General features: G+C 46.2%; 1 protein-coding gene across 4 annotated transcripts in view; it reads right to left on the minus strand.

The window, feature by feature from the left end:
* FBLN5 (fibulin 5) overlaps nt 1–22,463 on the minus strand; it is a 92,466-nt gene that overhangs the window by 61,324 nt on the left and 8,679 nt on the right. For all 4 annotated transcript variants that reach the window (XM_012098939.5, XM_012098938.4, XM_027957332.3 and 1 more), the window contains one exon: nt 20,204–20,458. In XM_012098939.5, the coding sequence (XP_011954329.1) occupies nt 20,204–20,458 (255 nt within the window). The remainder of the gene's footprint in view (nt 1–20,203; nt 20,459–22,463) is intronic.

Consider the following 22,463-nt stretch of genomic DNA (forward strand, 5'->3'; position numbering starts at 1 on the left):
CGCCAGAACCAGAGCTCCCTGGTCTGTCCATCTGAGATCGTATGATGTTCATCTCTTATCCCCACAGGGAGTGAGGGCCTAAACTAACCCTACAGATCACTGTCCTCTGTGAGGCCCACAGACAAGAAGGGACTTGTTCAAGGTCACTCAGCTTCAAATCCAGTCTCTTTCCACAGTACCACATGGTTTTCTGGAATCAGGAATCCAGTGAGTTTAGGCTCTCTCCCTCCTCTGCAAATGACAGGTAAGGTGACTTTGGGCAAATTATGTCTCACCCCTGGTCTCCAGGTTCCCATCTAAACTATGCCTGTCCCTTCTCTGGGTAGACTTCTTGAGTCTCTTGGGCAGAGGTAGTTGCCCCTGTAATGTGTATTCCAGAGCAGCCATGTGGTTTGCAAACCCATCCCTACTTGTGCAGGCACAGGTACACACACCCACTCTCTCTCTCTATTTCCCAAGGGGTCCTTGAAGGAGTCCTGCCCACAACTGGAGGATGAAGCGTGGGCCATCTTGGCCCCAACCTCCGCTCAGCACTCCATAAACATCTCAGACCTCATCTTCCACTCCACTTTGACCAGGAAAATCAAATTTTACCTTTAAAACCCAATTCCAGTCTGGCAAAATCTCAACTTTTTTCTCTTGAAACCACAGGGTAGGAGAGGCCTCAGACACTTGAGGTTCTGAAAGTACCACTCTGGGAATTAGAAGTGTCCCATGCAAGCCAGTCCTAAAATTTGAATTCACTCACCCAGAAAGTTCCCAAGAGGTTTAGAGCTGTGATATCTGGGCTGGGTCCTAGTTTGTTTGAACAAAATGCTAACAAGCCCAAGGTGAAGGTTTCTTCCTGTAATTTCAATCTGCTCATCACAGAGGAAAACCCTGAGCCATGACCACAGCCTGCACGCCCCCAATCCATCACAACCGCAGGTGGCTTGCCGGTCATTTGTCCCAAGTGGGAAGAGTGAGGATGTGTGCACTCTTCCCTGTGGACAGGTGAGGTGAGGTGAGGTGAGCATCAAAGTTTAAGTACAGCACAGAGACGTGGCAGACTCAGGGAACCACACTTGGCTGGATATCCTGGTTGGACTTTGGACAGTCCTCCTTCAACCCAGATAGCCTCATTCATTCTTCTGGAATTTCATTAAAATTGTCTATGAAAACTATATACCAATTTAATAATAACCCTTAGAACAACAAACTAGTGAATTCAACAAAAAAAGAAGCAGACTCACAGATATAGAGAATGAAATAGCAGTTACCAGTGGGGAGAGGAAGCGGGAGGGGCAAGATAGAGATAGGGGACCAAGAGGTACAAACCATTGTGCATAAAATAAGCTATAAGGATATAATGCACAGCACAGGGAATATAGCCAATATTTTATAATAGCTATAAATGGAATATAACCTTTCAAATGGTGAATCACTATGTGGTACACGTAAAAACATATATTTTTGTATATCATCTATAATTCAATTATAGTAATAATAACCCTCAGAAAAAGCTTAAGAGTGAAAAACTGAAAGAAAAAGGTAACAGGGAGAAGAGATCAGACCAAATAACTCCATGTTTCTGTCAATGTTCCACCTTCCTTCTTAGGTGTGGGATAACAACAAAATAATGGAGTTCATCTGAGTCTTCAGTCAACACTCATTTGACAAATACTTATCAGGCACCAATGATGGACCAGGCATAAACAAGGATACAGCAAAAACAAGATAAGAGATTGAACAGACAATAAACAAACAAGCACTGCCAAGGTGTGGAAACAACTCACAAGTCCATCAGTGGATGAATGGATAAGGAAATCCGCCATAAAAAGGGAAATCTTGCTGCTTACTACAACACGGAAGGGCCATGAAGGCATTATGCTAAATGAAGTAAGTCAGAGAAAGACAAATTCCTTAGATCTCACTTACACACGGAATCTCCCATATACCAGAATAGACTGGTGGTTGCCAGAGTCAGCACTGGGAGGGCGGACAAAATTGTTGAAGGGAGTCAAACGGTACAAATACCCAGCTATAAAACAAATAAGTCATAGGGATGTAATATAACTCATGGTGACTAGAGTTAATAGTACTGTATTGCATGTTTGAAAGTTGTTGAGTATATATCTTAAAAGTCCTCATCATAAGAAAAAACATTTTTTTAAATTGTGTGTGGTGATGGATGTTAACTAAACTCACTGCGGGGATGCAATATATTTTGATACTGTGCTTGAAGTCCTCCAGGTGATTTTAAACCTGCTCCATTTCAAGACAAACAGTGTGGACCTAACAGAAGCAGAAGATATTAAGAAGAGGCGGCAAGAATATACAAAAGAACTATACAAAAAAGATCTTAATGACCCAGATAACCACAATGCTATGATCACTCACCTAGAACCAGACATCCTGGAGTGTGAAGTCAAGTGGGCCTTAGGAAGCATCACTACAAACAAAGTTAGCGGAGGTGATGGAATTCCAGCTGAGCTATTTCAAATCCTAAAAGATGATGTTGTTAAAGTGTTCCACTTAATATGTCAGCAAATGTGGAAAATTCATCAGTGGCCACAGGACTGGAAAAGGTCAGTTTTCATTCCAGTCACAAAGAAGGTCAATGCCAAAGAATATTCAAACTACTGCACAATTGCACTCATTTCACATGCTAGCAAAATAATGCTCAAAATTCTCCAAGCCAGGCTTAAACAGTATGTGAACCAAGAACTTCCAGATGTACAAGCTGCATTTAGAAAGTGTAGAGAAACCAGAGGTCAAATTGCCAACATCCACTGGATCAAGGAAAAAGCAAGAGAATTCCAGAAAAACATCTACTTCTGCTCCATTGACTATGCTAAAGCCTTTGATTGTGTGGATCACAACAAAGTGTGGAAAACTCTTAAAAAGATGGGAATACCAGACTACCTTACCTGCCTTCTTAGTAATCTGTATGCAGTTCAAGAAGCAACAGTTAGAACTGGACACAGAACAACTGGTTTCTAAGGAAAGGAGGATGACAAGGCTGCATGTTGTCACCCTGCTTATTTAACTGTTATGCAGAGCACATCAGGCAAAATGCCAGGATGGATGAACCACAAGCTGGAATCAAGATTGCCAAGAGAAATATCAATAACCTCAGATATGCAGAAGACACCACCCTTATGGCAGAAAATGAAGAATAATTAAAGAGCCTCTGAAAGAGGAGAGTGAAAAAGCTGGCTTAAAACTCAAAAAATGAAGATCATGGCATCCAGTCTTATCACTTCATGGCAAGCAGATGGAAAAACAGTGGAAACAGTGAGAAACTTGTTTTCTTGGGCTCAAAAATCATGAGGACAGTGACTGCAGCCATGAAATTAAAAGATGCTTGCTCCTTGGAAGAAAAGCTATGACAAACCTAGACAGCATATTAAAAAAACAGAGATATTACTTTGCCTACAAAGGTCTGTATAATCAAAGCTCTGGTTTTTCCAGCAGTCATGTATGGATGTGAGAGCTGGACAATAAAAAAGGCGGAGCACTGAAGAATTGATGCTTTTGAACTGCAGTGCTGGAAAAGACTCTTGAGAATCCCTTGGTCTGCACGGAGATCCTAAAGGAATAAAGGAAATCAACCCTGAATATTCATAGGAAGGACTGATGCTGAAGCTGAAGCTCCAATACTTTGGCTACCTGATGTGAAGAGCTGACTCACTGGAAAAGACCCTGAGGCTGGGAAAGATTGAAGGCAGTAGGAGAACAGGAAGACAGAGGATGAGATGGCTGGATGGCATCACTAACTCAGTGGACATGAATTTGAGCAAAATCCAGGAAATGGTGAAGGACAGGGAAGCCTGGCATGCTGCAGTCCACGGGGTCACAAAGAGTTGGACACGACTGAGCGACTGAACAGCAACACAATGGCAAGTTCAGAGCAAATAATGAAAAGAATTGTTTCAGAGAATGACAGCAGGGTGACTTCGGAAAGGGTGGAGAGGAACGGGCTCGTTAAGAAGACGTCTACTGAGCTGAAGCCTGAAAAGGGGGAATGAGCCAGGGAGCGTTCCAAACAGAAGGATTTGCAAACGTAAAGGCCCTGAGGTAGGAAAGAGCCTGGCCTGCTCTGTTTGAGAAGACAAAGGAGGCCAATGCAGTGAGCATATGTCTCATGTAGTGAGCATATATCTTACGGGAGGAGCTGGGTCTGAAGATCAGCAAGCCTACACTCTGGTTGGCCTCTCCCACGGACAAACTGAGATGTTGCGACAGTCATGCAGCCCTTCAAGTCATCCTTCTGAAATGGGGACGTGAGTCTGAGGCTGCCTACTGGTCTGTTTGAAAATTCAGTGAGTTATTGGATGTGAAAGCACTTAGAAAATGGAGAGGCAGTGTTCAAGTGGGAATTATTACAATGAAGGGAGTCACTTAAGGATGTAACCACAGGATTGAGCTTCCCACAGTGAGTGGCCATCAGACCACAGGCCAGCACCACCTGGTCCTTGGCCAACTCCTGCTCTCTGCAGCTGAATGAGATTGAGATGATCCTTTAAAAGGGTCTGTTTAGAAGAACTGAGTGGGGGTGGGGATTTCCCTGAAAGACGGGATTGTAGAACTCTTACATTCTTAGCCCGTTGGTCAATCTCAGAAGAGTCTTGGCTCTGTAAGGAATCTGTGTTTTGCTCCAGCTGCTTGTAGACTCTCTCTAGGTGTTATAAAGGCAATGCCAGATTTATTACAGAACTAGGCCATGTGCTATCATCACAGTCAAAGCCAATTTCATCACCATCCACTGATGGCCTTTTCCTGGAGGTACTCAAAAAGGACTCATCCCTGCCTCAAGCTTAAAAGAAGGCTCCACAATATCACTGATGAACATAGATGCAAAAATCCTCAACAAAATTCTAGCATACAGAATGCAACAACATATTAAAAAGATCATACATCATGACCAAGTGAAATATAGTGAAAGTGAGTATACTACCCAAAGCAATCTATAGATTCAATGCAATCCCTATCAAGCTACCAACAGTATTTTTCACAGAGCTAGAACAAATAATTTCATAATTTGTATGAAAATACAAAAAACCTCGAATAGCCAAAGCAATATTGAGAAAGAAGAATGGAACTGGAGGAATCAACCTGCCTGACTTCAGACTATATTACAAAGCTACAGTCATCAAGACACAAAGACAGAAATATAGCTCAATGGAACAAAATAGAAAGCCCAAAGATAAATCCACACACCTATGGACACCTTATCTTTGGCAAAGGAGGCAAGAACATACAATGGAGAAAAGATAATCTCTTTAACAAGTGGTGCTAGGAAAACTGGTCAACCACCTGTAAAAGAATGAGACTAGAACACTTTCTAACACCATACACAAAAATAAACTCAAAATGGATTAAAGATCTAAACATAAGACCAGAAACTATAAAACTCCTAGAGGAAAACATATGCAAAACACTCTCCGACATACATCACAGCAGGATCCTTTATAACTCACCTCCCAGAGGAATGGAAATAAAAGCAAAAATAAACAAATGGGACCTAATTAAACTTAAAAGCTTTTGCAGAACAAAGGACAAGGTGAAAAGACAGCCTTCAGAATGGGAGAAAATAATAGCAAACAAAGCAACTGACAAAGAATTAGTCTCAAAAATATACCAGCAGCTCATGCAGCTCAATACCAGAAAAATAAATAACCTAATCAAAAAAATGGGCCAAAGAACTAAACAGACATTTCTCCAAAGAAGACATACAGATGGCTAATAACACATGAAAAGATGCTCAACATCACTCATTATCAGGAAAATGCAAATCAAAACCACAATGAAGTACAATCTCATGCTGGTCAGAATGGCTGCTATCGAAAAGTCTACAAGCAATAAATGCTGGAGAGGGTGTGGAGAAAAGGGAACCCTCTTACACTGTCAATGGGAATGCAAACTAGTACAGCCACTATGAAGAACAGTGTGAAGAGTCCTTAAAAAACTGGAAATAGAACTGCCATATGACCCAGCAATCCCGCTGCTGGGCATACACACTGAGGAAACCAGAACTGAAATTGTACTCCAGTTGAAGGGTACTCCAATGTTCATCGCAGCACTGTAACAGCTAGGACATGGAAGCAACCTAGATGTCCGTCGGTAGACAAATGGATAAGAAAGCTGTGGTACATATACCCAGTGGATTATTACTCGGCTAGTAAAAAGAAGGCATTTGAATCAGTTCTAATGCACCTCTAATGAGGTGGATGAAACTGGAGCCTATTATACAGAGTGAACTAAGTCAGAAAGAAAAATATCAATACAGTATATTAACGCATGCATATGGAATTTAGAAAGATGGTAATGATGACCCTATATGTGAGACAGCAAAAGAGACATAGATATAAAGAACAGACTTTTGGACTCTGTGGGAGAAGGTGAGGGTGGGATGATTTGAGAGAATAGCACTGAAACATGTATATTGCCATATGTGAAAAAGATCACCAGCCCAGGTTCAATGCATGAAACAGCACACTCAAAGCCGGTGCACTGGGACAACCCTGAGGGATGGGATGGGGAGGGAGGGTGGGAGGGGGGTTCAGGATGGCGTACACATGTACACCCATGGCTGATTCATGTCAATGTATGGCAAACCCACTACAGTACTGTAAAGTAATTAGCCTCCCATTAAAATAAATTAATTAATTTAAAAAAAAGAAGGCTCCAACCAGGACTCTGTGGAGCATGGAGGTGATATCATTGGAGGTGGTCGGATAATTAACCCCCAGAGTTTAGAGTCACTGCAAAATCACTGCCTCCAATAAAAAGATACCACCTCTAAGTCTACCTCCCCCCAGAAGCTAGTTTCCACTTAGTTGTCACAATCATGTCCACATCCCGAGCAGTCAGGGCTGGAGGGAGCCTTGGAGACTGTGGTCCAGCCCCATTGTATAGACAGGGAAATGGAGCCTAGAAAGAGAAGGTTTAGGAGCCACGACACCTTCTACCCCGAGCTTGTGCAGTAATGGGATTAAAACAAGACTCCAGTCCACTGGGTTCCTAAGCCAGGAATCTTCAAATGGATATCAAGACACTACTCCTCCACTTAAAAATCAGTGTTCATAGAACAAAGCCCAAGAGATTATCATGGCATACATGATAGTTCCTGCCAAATTGCTTAGCCTTGTCTGTCACTCTGTGCCTGTTCCCCTGCCCCAGCTCATTTCCACACAGCAGCCATGCACTGGGTCTCACAAATGGGCAAGTGACCAATGGGCTCATGACCACGGCTGGCCCTCACCAGTATTCTTCAACATGTCAAGAAGTTTCTTGCCTCCATATCTTTGTCCAGGCTGTTCCCTCAACTCAGAAAGCCCTTCCCCATCTCCACATGAAAATCCTACTCAAGCCTCCAAAGATGGACTCAAATGCCATCGTATTCATTGCCAGGGGCTTCCCAAGTGGCTCGGTAATGAAGAATCCACCTGCCAAGCAGGAGATATGGGTTCACTTCCTTGGTCCAGGAAGATATCCTGGAGAAGGAAATGGCACTCACTCCAGCATTCTTGCCTGGAAACTCCCATGGACAGAGGAGCCTGGCGGGCTACACTCCATGGGATCACAGAAGAGTTGTACACGACTACACAACAACAACCCATTGCCAGAGCAGAATCCTTATTCCTTGTGGGCACTCTTACAGCACTTGGTCATACTGCGCTCGCCGCCTCCCACACTCAAGGTCACGGAAAGACTCTGATGGGTTATATGTATCCACCCCTCCCCAGCTCCCACTCACATCTGCTCAGCTGTGAGATCCTGAGGGCAGGGACGAGTCTTATTCATCTTTAGATCCCGTCTTGGATCCCCTCTCAGAACTTGGCAATATCTAACACAGAGACATACTCAGTGAATACCTGTTTAACCAAATGAATGTGCAGATGTGTAACACCTGTCCTTGGGGAAGGATGCTGCAACCACTCCAGCCAGGGCCAACAGAGAATCTCATACCTGCTTTGACTACTGTCCCATTTCCTTGAGCTGTAATTGTGTATGTGTTGGGTCCCCTACCTCCTGCCAACCTACCCCAACTCCTGGCAAGAGAACAGACCTCTCCAGAGCAGCAATGATGCCTGATTCACCTTTCTGTGCACAGTACAGCTCCCAGCACGAAAATGATACATAAATAAAGTCCATTAATGATAATAAGTTAACCCATGTGGTTAATTTTTTATTGAGAAGTAATCAATTTCTCTGGCTCATTTGACTCTATAAATACAATTCACCTCTATACCTATTAGTAAATACAATTCACCTCTATACACAATTCTGCTTATTAAACAAATATTTTGTTGCTGTTCTTTAGTCACTAAGTTGTGTCTGACTCTTTGAGACCCCATGGACTGCAGCATGCCAGGTTCTTCTGTCCTTCACTGTCTCCTGGAATTTGCTCAAATTTATGTTCATTGAGTTGTGATGCTATCTAACCCTCTCATCCTCTGGTGCCCTCTTCTCCTTCTGCCTTCAACCTTTCCCAGCATCAGGGTCTTTTCCAATGAGTTGGCTCTTTGCATCAGGTGCCCAAGTATTGCAGCTTCAGCTTCAACATCAGTCCTCCCAATGAATATTCAGGGTTGATCTCCCTTAGGGATGACTGGTTTGATCTCCTTGCAGTCCAAGAAACTCTCAAGAGTCTTCTCCAGTACCACAATTCAAAAGCACCAGTTCTTCATTGCTCAGCCTTCCTTATGGTCCAGCTCTCACATCTATACATGATTACCAGAAAAACCATAGTTTTGACTACAAGGACCTTTGTAAGTAATGTGATGCTTTTAGTTTTTAATACGTTATCTAGGTTTGTCACAGCTTTCCTTCCAAGGAGCAAGCGTCATTTAATTTCATGACGGCAGTCACCATTCTGCAGTGATTTTGGAGCCTAAGAAAATAAAATCAGTCACTGCTTCTACTTTTTCCCCTTCTATTTGCCGTGAAGTGATGGGACCAGACACCACAATCTTAGTTTTTTGAATGTTGAGTTTTAAGCAAATATTTATCAAGCACTAAAAATACAAGGTGAACAGGACAGAAAGTTCCTGCTGGACATAGAGATGTTAAATACATAATCACAAATATCTATTTATCACAGTTATGGAGCATGCGCCAGACACAGTGCGGGAGGCTGTGGTCACTGCGGTTGGCACTGAGTTCATCGTCTGCCATGGTGCCGGCATCCCATCATGCTTCACTTTGCTCACAGTGGCCCCAGCAGAGGTGGCCACCCCTCACCCAGCTCAGATGCAGAAAACAGATGATTGTCTTTCTCCCCAGTGGGAATGAAGCTGAGTCTGGGATTTTTGTGCCTTTGCATTATTAATATAATCTCCCTTAAATTATTATCCCCTGCTTCCCACGGGAACTGTTGAAGATGCCAATTTCATACTGATTCCGGATGCAAAGTCTGTTCTGTCTGACCTCATTGATTCCTGGGGGATGTGTTAAGACCTGTGAAATATGTGGGGCTCATAAATCAACTCTGGCTGGGTTTCTGCAAACGTTTTAGTTTGAAGGAAAGTCAGTTCACACTGACAAGTCCCCCACGCCTCACTGCCGCCCAGCCTCGACCCACCCGCCGTCCCCTGGAGCCTGTCGATGCTGGCTGCCTGGGGCAGGGCCCAGCACTGGCTGTCCCCATCTCCCCTCTGGCCCAGCTCCGACAAGCCGAGGGAAATGGGAGGTCAGTCCTTAACATCCAGTCTGATGTCTGAGGCCCTCTGGAGGGAAGGAATCCTGTGAATGTCCTTTCCCTGCCAGCCCCCAAGGAGATGGCCCGGGGACCCTTCCCCAAGCATGCACCTCTGTTTCCAAGACAAATAGGAGCCTCCCGCTGCTTGTTGGGCTCCAGAGGATGCCAATGGCAGGGCCGCACAATTGAATGGCGCCCCTTGGAGTTGTTCGAGGAGCTGATCCTGGCTGGAAGTGGATCCCTGAAAGCCAGTCCCTCCCAGGGCAGAGAAACAAAGCCCTGGCTCCAAGGAGAGCACAGCTTATCACAGATTTTTCCTAGCATAGCCCAGGGCAGAAAGGATGGTAGAAGTAAGCTCTCTTGGTAAGTTAATCTGAGCAGATGATTCTTCACAAGCATCTTTTCCCATCAGCCCCTCAGCTACAGTGTAAATTCAATTCAGTTCAATGCTTGCCAAGTGCCAGTGGTCCAGTGAAGCATGCTGGGTGGGGGCACACACCGTGAACACGGTGCTGGCACTCAAGGGACAGAGACGCTTGGTCATCCTGGTTCCCCTTTGGCATCCAGCACAGTGGGAGCCATTCAAGGGGCGTGCTTTGAGGGGGTGATGAGAGACCAAATGTGGAAGTGAGTGAAGGTTCCCCCAGTCACCTGGGTTGAACGGTGCCCACGCTTTCCTTCTATTCATCCCGTCACTCATCCATTCACTAGTCGCCAATAGCTTGTTGAGAGAGGAGGGCATGGCAACCCACTCCAGTGCTCTTGCCTGGAGAATCCCCATGGACAGAAGAGCCTGGCGGGCTACAGTCCATGAGGTCGCAAAGGGTCAGACATGACTGAGTGACTAAGCACAGCACAGCTTGTTGAGAATTCACACTGCCAGATGCTGAGGGTAAACAGTGGATGCTGGTGCAGCAGCTGTATCCAAGGAAGCCCCGACACTGTCTCAACTTCCAACACCCATGTCCTGGTGAGAGCACGTGGACTCCTGCCTGCCCTCTGTCGCATATCTGGAGGCTGCCAGGAAGCCTAGCCTTTCTGGCCTTAAGCAGGAGACCACCCAGCCTGCTCAAAGATCATCTGACTCAAGGGTCTCTAGGTGATGGGTCAGCCCAGCCCACCAGCACTGCCTAGTCACCGCCTCCCGGGGCAGTGTGGTCTGGAGTCTGTCTTTCTGTCAGCGTGTCCATGTGTCCAGAGAGGCTGGCAGCCGAAGAGAGAACGAGTATACCCATCTGGCCCCTCGGCACCCCCAGAGGTAAGAGAGCCCAAGAGAATGACTCAAGGGCAGCCTCTTTGGCTGAGCAGGAATCAGAGTGGAGCTGGGAAGAAGCATCAGCACATGGTTACAAATGCAAAGGCGGTTTCCCTCCCTTTCCCTCCTCACAGCTACCCACCTGGGATAAGCCACCAGTGAGCAGGGGCCACTTGCCTGTCCGTGTGCTGGGCAGGGATTGGCTAGAGGTGATGCGACAGACGGGCTGCTCCTCTGTGGAGAGGGTGGTGGGAGTGACAGACAGCAGCAATTGTTTGGGGGGCGTAGACAGCACATCCTTTGCTAAAACCAACTCCACAGGGTAAGCACTCCCGTCCCATCTAGAGGAGAGGTCTCTCAAAGGGTTTATAGCTCGGAGCCAGGCACCTGCGCTGGGGGTGGCATTTGAACTCCAGCATCTCTGAATCGAAAGCCCACACTTTCCCCACACATCACACTGCCCTCCACCACTCCCCAGCCTGTCACCCAGTCCCTCCAGGCCTCTGAGAACACAAAGATCCCCTTTCTTGGCATAACAGCAGATATAACTCGGGTCTATCAGACGGTATTTACATGAGGATGCTGCTGTCAGCAGCATTAAATGTGATTCCTCACTTATGGCTTGAATCAGTTTCCTTGTATGCATGCATACACTCTCCGCAACACGAATTCTTTGCTTTCATATGGCATTTTCCCTTCTTTATTTCATCTGATCCGTTCCTAACAGCACAAAGAGTTCCCAGCTCGCTGTTTCTTGCATCACACTGGGTGTCGGAGCCGCACACATGCCCTGTGGACCCCGCCCACACACGCAGATCAGAGCCACACAGAGCTCCGGCAGAAGCTGCAAGGCGAGCAGAGAACCTCTGCGAGCAGCTCTGCTCCCGGGTGTCCAGTGGTGTGCTCACCCCACTTCATCAGAGGCATCTTTGCAAAGAAATCTACAACCACCTGCCTCGACGACGAAAGAGGAGGTACAATCATCTTTCTACATATCGGGAACCGCTGAACTTCTTTGAGAACCACAGTACCAGGCACCTCCTACTAATTTCAAACACATGTGGCTAAACAGGCTGCAATGGTCCACTCGGCCCTGGCCCCAGAAGGTGACTGCAAACTTGTGCCCTCCTGCCCTGCAGCAGGGCTCGCTGGAGACCTGGCCTTACACTCGCTTTCGCCAGAAACAGCCACAGCGGGGCTAGAGCTGCTGTGGCTCAGAGCTTCTTCATCCTCCTGCAACACCGCCTGCCCTTCACACACAACTGGCTAATCCCAGAATGGAACATGATGAAAAGGAACAGGACCAGACCAAGGAACATAAGGTGAGAGCCAAGAAAAAGTTGTGGTTCATTGAGAAAATGGCCATGCTAGGCAGCAGGGAAGTGCCTACCACACACACAAAGGCCCGGAGAGTTCCCATCCAGCCCCAAGGCCAGCCGCTGCCCTGACCTCACTGCGGTCAGGGTGAGGTCCCCTAGGCCTCACCTAGGCCAGTCCCTGCAGCCAGCTCCAGCTGTGGGTAGGTCGGGCTTCCTCACAAATGGAGGACTGGCATGGTCCCAGCAGAAGATGTCACTGAGTACGTGGGCTGGTTGAAACATACAAGTAGAGAAGGACCGCGTTACAAGCAATCCAGGTGGGAACGAGTTAACAGAAAACCCAGGCTGTCTGGACATAACCATCATCTTACCTAAGGGCCAGGGATTGAAGAAATCATCTGGTCTAGGACATGTGTTTTGCAGACCAGTGAAGCCATGGACCCGTTTCTCAGAGTAATGCTTTTAACTGCATAAATTATATTCATAGGATTATGAAAGAAACCAATAATACTGAAAGTTATCAAAATATTTTTTAAACAAATGTATAATATATCTTAGAAATGACAAGGTTGGGCAGTAGGTCTAGTATCTCCCACAATTTTGCAGTGATGGCAAGTGGGACTATTTCAAAATACATCAAGATCTTCAAAGTGTGTCAGAATAACTGGTACAGCTCTAATGTGATGTATAAATATCTGTGTTTCTCTTGTCAATACTGCCACAGGAATGTTAAGCATTCTGTGGTTTATTGCCTATATAAAGGCAGATAATGTTAAATTTCATTAGAAGTTAGTAGGGAAAAAAAGATAAAACCAATCTGCTAAATTCTATCCACAGATCCCATAGTAAGACCCCTAATCCCTGCTTTTTACAGATAATAAACCTTAGGTCAGAGAAGCCAAGTGACTTTCTTAATATCACACAGCTAATACATAGCTGATCTGGGATCAGAGAACATTTCTTACCAATGTCCTAACTTTACCGCTACAACATGATGCTTCAATTTAGGCTTTAAAAACATTTCTTTGGGGCTTTTTGTTTTTGTTTTTCAACAAAAATAAAACATTCTTCTAACAAATTTGAACAATATGGGAATTACATTAAAAATAAAGTTTCTACCTTTCTTTAAATGCAGGCCTATCTAAGGGTAGACAGATGGATGGTAGCTTCCCTGGACCAGCAGCATCTCATCATCCAGGAGCTTCTGCAAAATGTGGGGCCTCAGGCCCCACAGTAGACCTGCCACGTCAGATTTTCCCCATAGGTGACTCTGGGGCACATTTGTATGCGAGAAGAGCTGTCCTGGACACCCTCCTGGAGTCCCTTCTCTGCTGAATTCCCCTTGGAAGCACAAGTAATGCTAATTCCTGCCACCGAAAGTGGCAAGAATTCAACCCTCCATGCTCTAAAAGGCCTGTACTCTTTTCTTGCTGTTGCTGTTTCTGCTGCATAACGAAGTGAACCCGCTCTGCATATACACATGTCCCTTCCCTCTTGAGCCTCCCTTCCACCACCACTCTCCCCATCTCACCCCTCTAGGTCATCACAGAGCACCAAGCTGACCTCTCTGTGCTATACAACAGCGCCCCACTAGCTATATATTTTCTGCATGGTAGAGTATAAATGTCAACACTACTCTCCCAGTTCATCCCACCCTTTCCTTCCCCTACTGTTCACATGCCCATTTCTCTACACCAGCATCTCTATTCCTGCTTGTAAGTCTAACTCCCGAAGGAAAGAATAAACAATAGCAGAATAACAAGACTAGGAATATGGAGTAGCAGAATTCATCACAGAATGATAAGATCTGATGCACACAAAACAATATAACAACTGTTATTAACCTTTACAGAAAGCCAGCCTCCATGCTAGACAAGTTATGTGAACTATCTCAGTGAAATCTCACAAATATCCTCTACTAATAATTGATACTGTCATCCCAGTTTACAGATGGAAAAACAGGTTCAGAGAGGTGACAATGCTTGCTCACTACCCCAGCCAGTGACTAGGAAAGATCTGAAGCAAGTGGGACAACCTGAGTGCAGGGGCTGCACATGAACAGGCTTCCTAAGGCCCAGTTCACAGGGACATCTGAACAAATCTGTGTCCTGCTTCCGTCTGGGTCCCCTCCTCCCTGGGCCTGCCTGGTCTGGTCCCAATCCAGCAGCTAAAGAGCCCCATGGTCTCAGCTTCCTGTGCTTCCCTCCTGGTCTCATCCTGAGGACTTGGTTTCAAACCTGTATTTTTGAAAATATGAAGAAAAGCCTGCAGGAGCTGCCCCATCCAAGCACTCCTGCCCTTGTCTTATCAGCTGGGTAGTTTGTTTTGTTTCACAATTAAATAAATTCAGGGTTCACCAGCATCTCAAAGCACAATCTGACTGAAGTCTCATAAAGTGCTAAACTGGGCAAAGCCCAACAAAGTCTGCAAGGTGAGTGAGTACCAAGCTCAGTTTTAGGTCATTTTAAAGGTTTTCAAGAATTAGGACCTTGGGTCTTCCCTGATGGTCCAGTGGTTAAGACTTCTCCTTTAACCACTGAGTACAGATTCAATCCCTGATCGGGGAACTAAGATCCTGCATGCCACACACAGCCTGGCCTAAGACATTAAATAAATTAAGTTATAAAGATTAAAGCTTCCTTGCAAAAGAAAAAAGAAGACCAGATATCAATTAAAAAAAAAAATTAAGGCACTTAATACATTTTCAGACTTGATGACTCTCTATAAGTTATCATCTCAAGACCTGAGAATCTTTCTTTTCTCAATTAACATTTACCGAGTGATACTCTATGCAGACACTGGGTGAGATATTTTCACATGTTATCTGTGAAATAGGCATTGTTGTACCCATTTCACAGATGAAGAAACTGAGGCCCCAGTCTCATAGCTAGGAAGTAGCCAAACCAAGGTGAGTATCAAGGCCTGACTGGCTTCCAAGTCCCGGCCCTCTCCACTCCAGGAAACAGAGCCTTTTCCTGTCTCTGCCTTATCTTCGAAAAATCTCAGGAACCTATCAGAGGCCGCCAAGTATTTCAGCTGCTTTTTCCATGACTAATCTCCCTTCCTTGATGCTAAGCTCTGAAGACAGTCCCATGGCTGTGCCCAGACTCCCTGCCCCCCTCAGCGCCTAAGCCAGAGCCTGGCACCGAAGAGGTGTTCTATAAACAGGGATTGACTACATATTGGCTGACTTTCAGGAAAAATAACTCAAGAGAACGCTTCAGGCCAACGCCATTCATCTTCCCAAAGGATCCATATGTGTTCCTCTCTGCCTGCTCAGGCGCTTTGATCAATGAGAAAACCCTGGGCCAGAAGGAAGAATAAAGATATTGCTTGTAACTCCACAAATGACCAGAGGAATTCCTGTAGTCCCTGGGGCAGTGTGGTTCTAGTAAAAGGCTGCTTTCTCAATTGCGAAACGTCTCATGAGCGTTAGTTATTGGTGGAGTCCCTAGTTTGGCCACAGAGCCAAGTTGATTAGCAAAGCCAGCATGAAGAATGTCCACCCAGAGAGGTGACAAGTTAAGCCACAAAGGAAACAGATACGCCTAAAAGAGTGGCATCAACATGAGGGACCTTAGCCAAAAGTCCTATTCTCAGAGGCAAAGTGATGGTAGAAAGGTTCCTGAGTGGGGGTTCATATTCTGGGTGCCCCAACCACTCAGCTTAGCTCACCCCTCCCTGAGTCCTCAGCATCAACCCTGTTAGCCCCACAGCATCCTGCCTTTCATGCACCAGTTCCATCCTCCTTGCCAATTAACCAAGTCCGTCTGGTTCTCCAATCTCTGAGATGCTGACCATCATCTCCCCCAAGGGGCCAGGATCCAAGGGACACACTTTAACCAGCCACGGGTCCCACTACCCTCATACAGGCTGCCCTGGTGCTGAGTATCCCCAAGCCAAGATGCCGGTTTTCTGGATGACACAACACTTTCTTGGTTCATGTAATTCTTGTGTCACTGTTCACTCAGCCTGCAAAGGCCCTGAGTGATCCAGGTTTACATCTAGGGGCCTGTGGACTCAAACCTGAGGCCAAACTTTGTTCCAGAAGGAGCAGGGTCTAGGGATCTCCCAAGTAGAACAGAAAACAGAGGGGTCAAGAAGGCAGCTCAGAGGCTCAGGGGACCTGGGCTCCGAGCCTGGCCCTGCCCAGCCTGCAGAGACAGAGGACAAGGAGGGAAATCGCTGTCTTGGAAGTGGGTCCAAAACCCAGAAGGAGCAAACCTCAGTGAAAGTGTCCACTTGCTTCTTTAAGCCGGACTTACTTACAGTTTATGTGCAGAAACCTGGACATGGAAAGAAGAACAAGGACAGTACCTAGAAAACAACTGGCCCAAAATTTAAACTTAAACTGGATCAAACCTCTAGGTCTAACTATTACCAGTTTACAGAAAAATAGACAGGATGAAGAAATATGCTAAATACCACTCCAAGAACACAACAAGCAAGATCTCAAATGCAGGAAATTCTACAGGACAGACGACTCAGCCTCTTCAACAAATAAGTGCGAAAGAGACAAAAAAGATTAAGAAGCCGCTAAGAGACTGGTTCATCAAATGTAATTTGTAGACCTTACTTGGATCTGATTCTAAAAAAAAAGAAAAAAAGGACATTTATGAAAGAATCACAAAAATATGAACTCTACCTGGATATTAAATGATAAAAAGGAATTACTGTTAATTTTTGTAGGTTTACAATGGTATTGTGGCTATTATTTTTTAAAGAAGCTTTATCTCTTAGAGATAGATACATTCTGAAGTATTTAAGGATAGAACGATTTGATACCTGATATTTGCTTTAAATTGATCCACTTGGTCAGGGTAAAGAAGAAACAAGAGTGGGTCTATATTGACAATTCCCAAACTGAGTGACAAGTAGGTAAGTGTTCACTATGTTTTCTCTGCTTTTGTCTAGGTTCAAAGTTTTACAGAACAAAAGTTTATTTACCAAAAAAAAAGGCAAGAGAAAGTCCTAGTTTTTCATCAGGGCTCCAGGACTGACTCCTTTGAGGCTTGAACCTTGACCTTGTTCAGCCTCAGTTTCCTCATCCAGAGCCTGAATGGATTCAAACCCTGGGTCAGCCCCCACCTGCTGTATGACCTTAGACAGATTCTTAACCTCTCTGAGCATCAGGGCCAGGAGAATAACAACAGTCCTGCTGTACAGGGTTGTGGTGAGGATTCAACATGTTCATTCTGGTAAGGATCCTAGCACATAGCATCATGTGCTTGCTATTATTACTACTGCTGCCGCTGTTACTGTTGTTGAGCATTTTCTGTGTTGAGGAGGAGGAGGAGAGGCCCCTTGGAGATGTGGTCCTCCTCTCCCACAACATCCAAGTTTGAAAACAATAGATACATGCACACCTGAAACTATCACAACATGGCTAGTCAACTACAATCCAATATCAAAGCTAAAAAATAAAGAGGGATTCCTTGGTGGTCCAGTGGCTAAGACTCTGCTCCCAGTGTAGGGGGACCAAGTTCCATTCCTGGTCAAGGAACTAGATGCCACGCGTCACAACTAAGAGTTTGCATGCCGCAGCTTAACGTCCGTGCTTGCTGCAATTAAGACCCTGCTAAGCCAAAGAAATAAATACATTTAAAAAAAAAAAAAGAATACCCAAGTTTCAGAAACACTTTCCAATTCTCCACATCACAGGCCACTCACTCTCGCTTCCTCCACAGGATCAGACCTACATTCACCCCCTCACCTCCTCTTTTCCCAGCAATATCCCCCTCTGGGTTCCTTCGGTTCCTTCCCACCCACGCCCACCCCCACCCCCGCCCCCACCCCCCCCCCCACCCCCACCCCCACTCCTGCCCCAGCCCCAGCCTTGCTTCCCTGTGGTCTGTTCCCAGGCCCCGCCTCTCTCATCCCTCCTGGGGCCTCCTCCCTCAGAAGTCCCCTCTCACAATGCCCAGAAGAACCAGTGTAAACCAGGAAAGGCGGGGTGGGGTGAAGGGAGGCGGGGAGGAACCCGGGACTTATGAATACATAAGGCTGAACTTCTGGACGTGGACGGCCCGGTGCCAGTCCTCGCTAGGGTTCCTGGATTGTATTCTCCTTACAAAAGGGCCATTATGAGGCTCCGCATCTCCCGTGAGACAGGTTGGAGGCGTAAAAGTGCCTGACGTCACGGGGACCGGGAGATGAATAGGGTTCCCAGCCGCGTGCTTACTCTCCAGTGCTGGGATCCTGGGAAGAGGGCTGTGAGGGGAGGGGGTGCATTGGAGTTCCCAGCTGTTCCCCAGAAGGGGTCTGCGGGACTGCCACCGGAGACCTGCCTGGCCCTGAAATCCTGGAGTGACTCACAGGGTCCTGACAACCCCTTCCTCACTTCAAGATGTGCACGTGGTCACGGGGCTTCTCCAGCCCCACAGGACATCCTGAAGAGCAGCTCCCCACCCCCCAACTCTCTCTCTCTGCCTTTTCTTCCAGATCATTCCTCTTCTACCAAATGAGAGCAGTCACGTAGGCGAGTGAGGAAAATGTAAGCTGGCCGTCAGCAGAGCAGGACCTCCATGCTACCTTTGTAATTACCTCTCTTGGTGGAGTCCACATCCTCATTTTTATAGAATGAAGAGGCTGTGGGTAAAGATTGTTAAAGTCCCTTTCAGTTACAATCGTCTATTGTCCTAGTAGTCATAAGGAAGTACATTACTATCTTCCCCACCAGTGCTTCAGTCTGTGACTTGATTGGATCCTGTGTTCTTTTTCCTTGAACACTCATCCATATTCAGCGTGACCATCAGTCAGCTCCTTGTCCCTCTCTCTCTCTCTCACACACACACATACACATCTTGAGATCAGTAAGAATAGAGAAGTCTGGACAAGGCGTATCCAATTTTCCCTTTTGCTCTGAAAGACACTTTGTTTGCATATTATTTCCATGTAGTCAAATGAAAATGCACACTCATTTGCATGGTCATATAGAAGACAGGACAAAATCACCAACACAACCTCCCCAGCAGTAGGTTACAACACCACCTTCAGAGCCCTGGAATGGGACCAACACCAATCTCATTAAGTATCCTGATGGTCTCGCAAACTTTCAGGGCACAGGAAGGAAATATTAGAATTTCAATTCATATTTTATTTTGATCACATTCTTTAAAATTTTCTACGTTTCACATATGCTTTACACTCCTCAAACCATATGACACTAACAGGATGTGTGTGTAATTTATAAACATGCATGTAGTAAGGGTCCAGGTTCAAAAAGATTTTGCAGATGGAGCATATGATTAAAAAACTTTGCAGCGATCATCACTCTAGACCCACCTTCCAATGCTGGAAACAGTTGCAAAGTTTTGGTCCAACCAAAGCTTAAGCGATGAGTGGGGATACTGGGCAACCCTCCACGAAAGCCACACTGGCCCACAGAGCTCCAGCACTCCCCCAGGCACCATCACAACACTTGCCAACAGCCTGGGGACCTCATGGCATATAGCATCTTCTTCCCCAGGATCCACTCACACTATGAGCTCCCATCTACAAGGTTCCGGTTGGTCAAAAGACTGGTCCCCACCCAAGGAACCCACTTTCTTTCCAGAACAATTGGCCTTGTCCCTCAAGGCTTCTTTTCTTTCAGGAGCAAACATTCCATTCAAGGGTGTGTGATGCCGAAGGCTCTAGAAAGCTGGTCCTTTTTAGATCTTTAGATCCTCTCTCTGGGATTCACTTAGTATGTTTGACCGAATATATTTGTTATTGAACAGAGAAAAAACATGAGCTTGGTCTTCAAATAGATGGATGTTAGATACAATTGAAAGACAGATAGATAATAAATACGTAGATGATAGATAAGATAGATAGGTGAATACACAGATGAACATTAAGCAAAGACAAAGTGGCTTTCTGGAGACGACCTTGGGCTGGACTTGCTGGACAGGAACGTGGCTTTGCCAGCATAGAGGAAGCCTAGGACACTGGGCTACTCACCCACACACTGGTTGCTTTCATCCATCTGGTATCCAAAGCGGCATATAAGAGGCCTGGAGATGGTGGGGTAGTTTGGAGCTGACAGCGGGGGTGCAGCTGCTGGGTAAGAAGCTGAGTAGGGGTTGGAGTAGGGGTTGGAGTAGGGCCCTCGGTACACGGGGTTCGTTCTGGGGATGCACAAATACCCGCCGTTTTGGTTGACACACATCATGTCTCCTCGGCAGGCCTCAGGGATGGTCCGGCACTCGTCAACATCTGCAAGGCCACAGAAAGGACAGGTGTTAGCAGCCCCTCAGCCACATGGTGCAAGCTGAAGCAGAGCTCTGTACTGACAGCACCAGGAAGGACCCCAACCATGATTTACCAGCATCTGCTCCCAAATACGTAGGGCAGTGCCTGGCTCATCACCATCAGGTACTACCCAAATATTAGCTGAATTGAATCAAATTGACAAGTCATCAAATACCCGCTTCACGATCTCTGGGCTATAGCTACCAGCCTGGACTGTCACATACTCGATCCAATTAACCAATCCATCACGTGTTCGGTCCTGTCCAACTCTTTGCAACCCCATGGACTGTAAACCGCCAGGCTCCTCCATCCGCGGGATGTCCCAGGCAAGAACACCAGAGTGGGTTACCATTTCCTCCTCCAGGGGATCTTCCTGACTCAGGGATAGAACCCACATCTCCTGCGTCTTCTGCACTGCAGGCAGATTCTTATTGAGTCATCAGGGAAGCCCCACATGCTTAACACTTTTCTCTAAATGAATCCACATTGTAAACCCAAGGGAGCATATTTTTTTCATCTTTACATGATGACAGCAAATGGAAAAAAAACACTATCAATTATGAAAAATAGAAGGTAAGAATAAAAATTAAATATAAAACTATTAAAATAAAGAGTGTTTTTCTGTGGATGTATCACCCAAAAGCATCTCAGGTACTCTGGTGTGTCCATACGACACTCAGGAAACACTAGGATGGGCCTCATCATTGTACTCAATTCTCCTCCAAATAACAGCTAGACAGGGAGAATGAGGCCCTTGCGTCCAGAAAGACAAGGCTTGGCCAAGAGTGAGTTACTTGTTAGGAAAGTGGAGACTTACTTGAGAGTCAGCTCACGCAGTGCCAGCAAACAGGGCCTGTTTCCAGCCAGGCTGGTGCTGTGTTTGTTGTGTCTGGAGTTGGGGGTGGGGTTTGGGGCGGGGGTAGGTTCTCTAGAAAATCAGCCTTGCTGGGCCGGGGACAGAGGAGGCCTGGACTGGGTTCCCAGCAGGAGCAGCTGACCTGACCCCACACACTGGGGCTTCTCACCAACCTTGGGGAGTCTGTTCTCCGTGGGACCGGAGGCTGTGGGGGAGGGCCCTGAATCCTGACAGCTCACCCCTGCCACCTCCTCTGAGAGACTCATGCCAACTACCCCCTCAGGAAAGGGAAACATGGAGCTCCATTTTCTAGCTGTAAGCCTGAAGTCACCATTAAAACCGGGGCCAGGGAAGACGGCTGTCATCCTGCTCTGCATCCATTGGTGCATCCTCACGCCCCTTCACCTTAAGTCAAAGTGGGAGCCTGGAGCTTCCAAGTTATGGTTTTGTTCCTCACCACCCATCATTCTTTTCAACCCTAAGCTCAGAGATTACAAATGATTTGGCCTAAAGCAAATATAATTTAAAAGGTAAATATCCCCCCAAGGTGGGAGCCGTGTTCTTTTTCTATACGCTATGCTTCGTCCACAGCATGCTGTTCTATGCTCTGTCTCCCTGGTCTTTGCTGATGCTGTTCCTACCACTTGGGATGCTATTTCTCGGGATCTTGTTCATCCTTCAACACCCGACTCAAATGTGACCTCCATGAAGGCTTTCTTTATTGGCCGCAGACAGAAGGCATCACTCTCTCCCCTACTTCTGCAGAGATCACCTCATCTTGGCAATGACTTTATTCCACTCTGTACAGTTCTCTCTGCCTAGGTCGACCACCCCCACTAGATGGCGTGCAAGGAGAAGAGCCCTAAATTGTCCTCCTTGGAACCTGTGTCCCTGCTGTTGGCTCAGCTGGTAAAGAATCCGCCCGCAATGCAAGAGACCTGGGTTTGATCCCTGGGTTGGGAAGATCCCCTGGAGAAGGGAAAGGCTACCCACTCCAGTATTCTGGTCTAGAGAATTCCATGGACTGTATAGTCCATGGGGTTGCAAAGAGTCAGACACAACTGAGTGACTTTCACTCACTCACTTGGAACCTGTGACTACATTAGGTTACAG

The sequence above is a fragment of the Ovis aries genome, chromosome 18, assembly GCF_016772045.2.
Source record: "Ovis aries strain OAR_USU_Benz2616 breed Rambouillet chromosome 18, ARS-UI_Ramb_v3.0, whole genome shotgun sequence".
NCBI classification, from domain to species: Eukaryota; Metazoa; Chordata; class Mammalia; order Artiodactyla; family Bovidae; genus Ovis; species Ovis aries.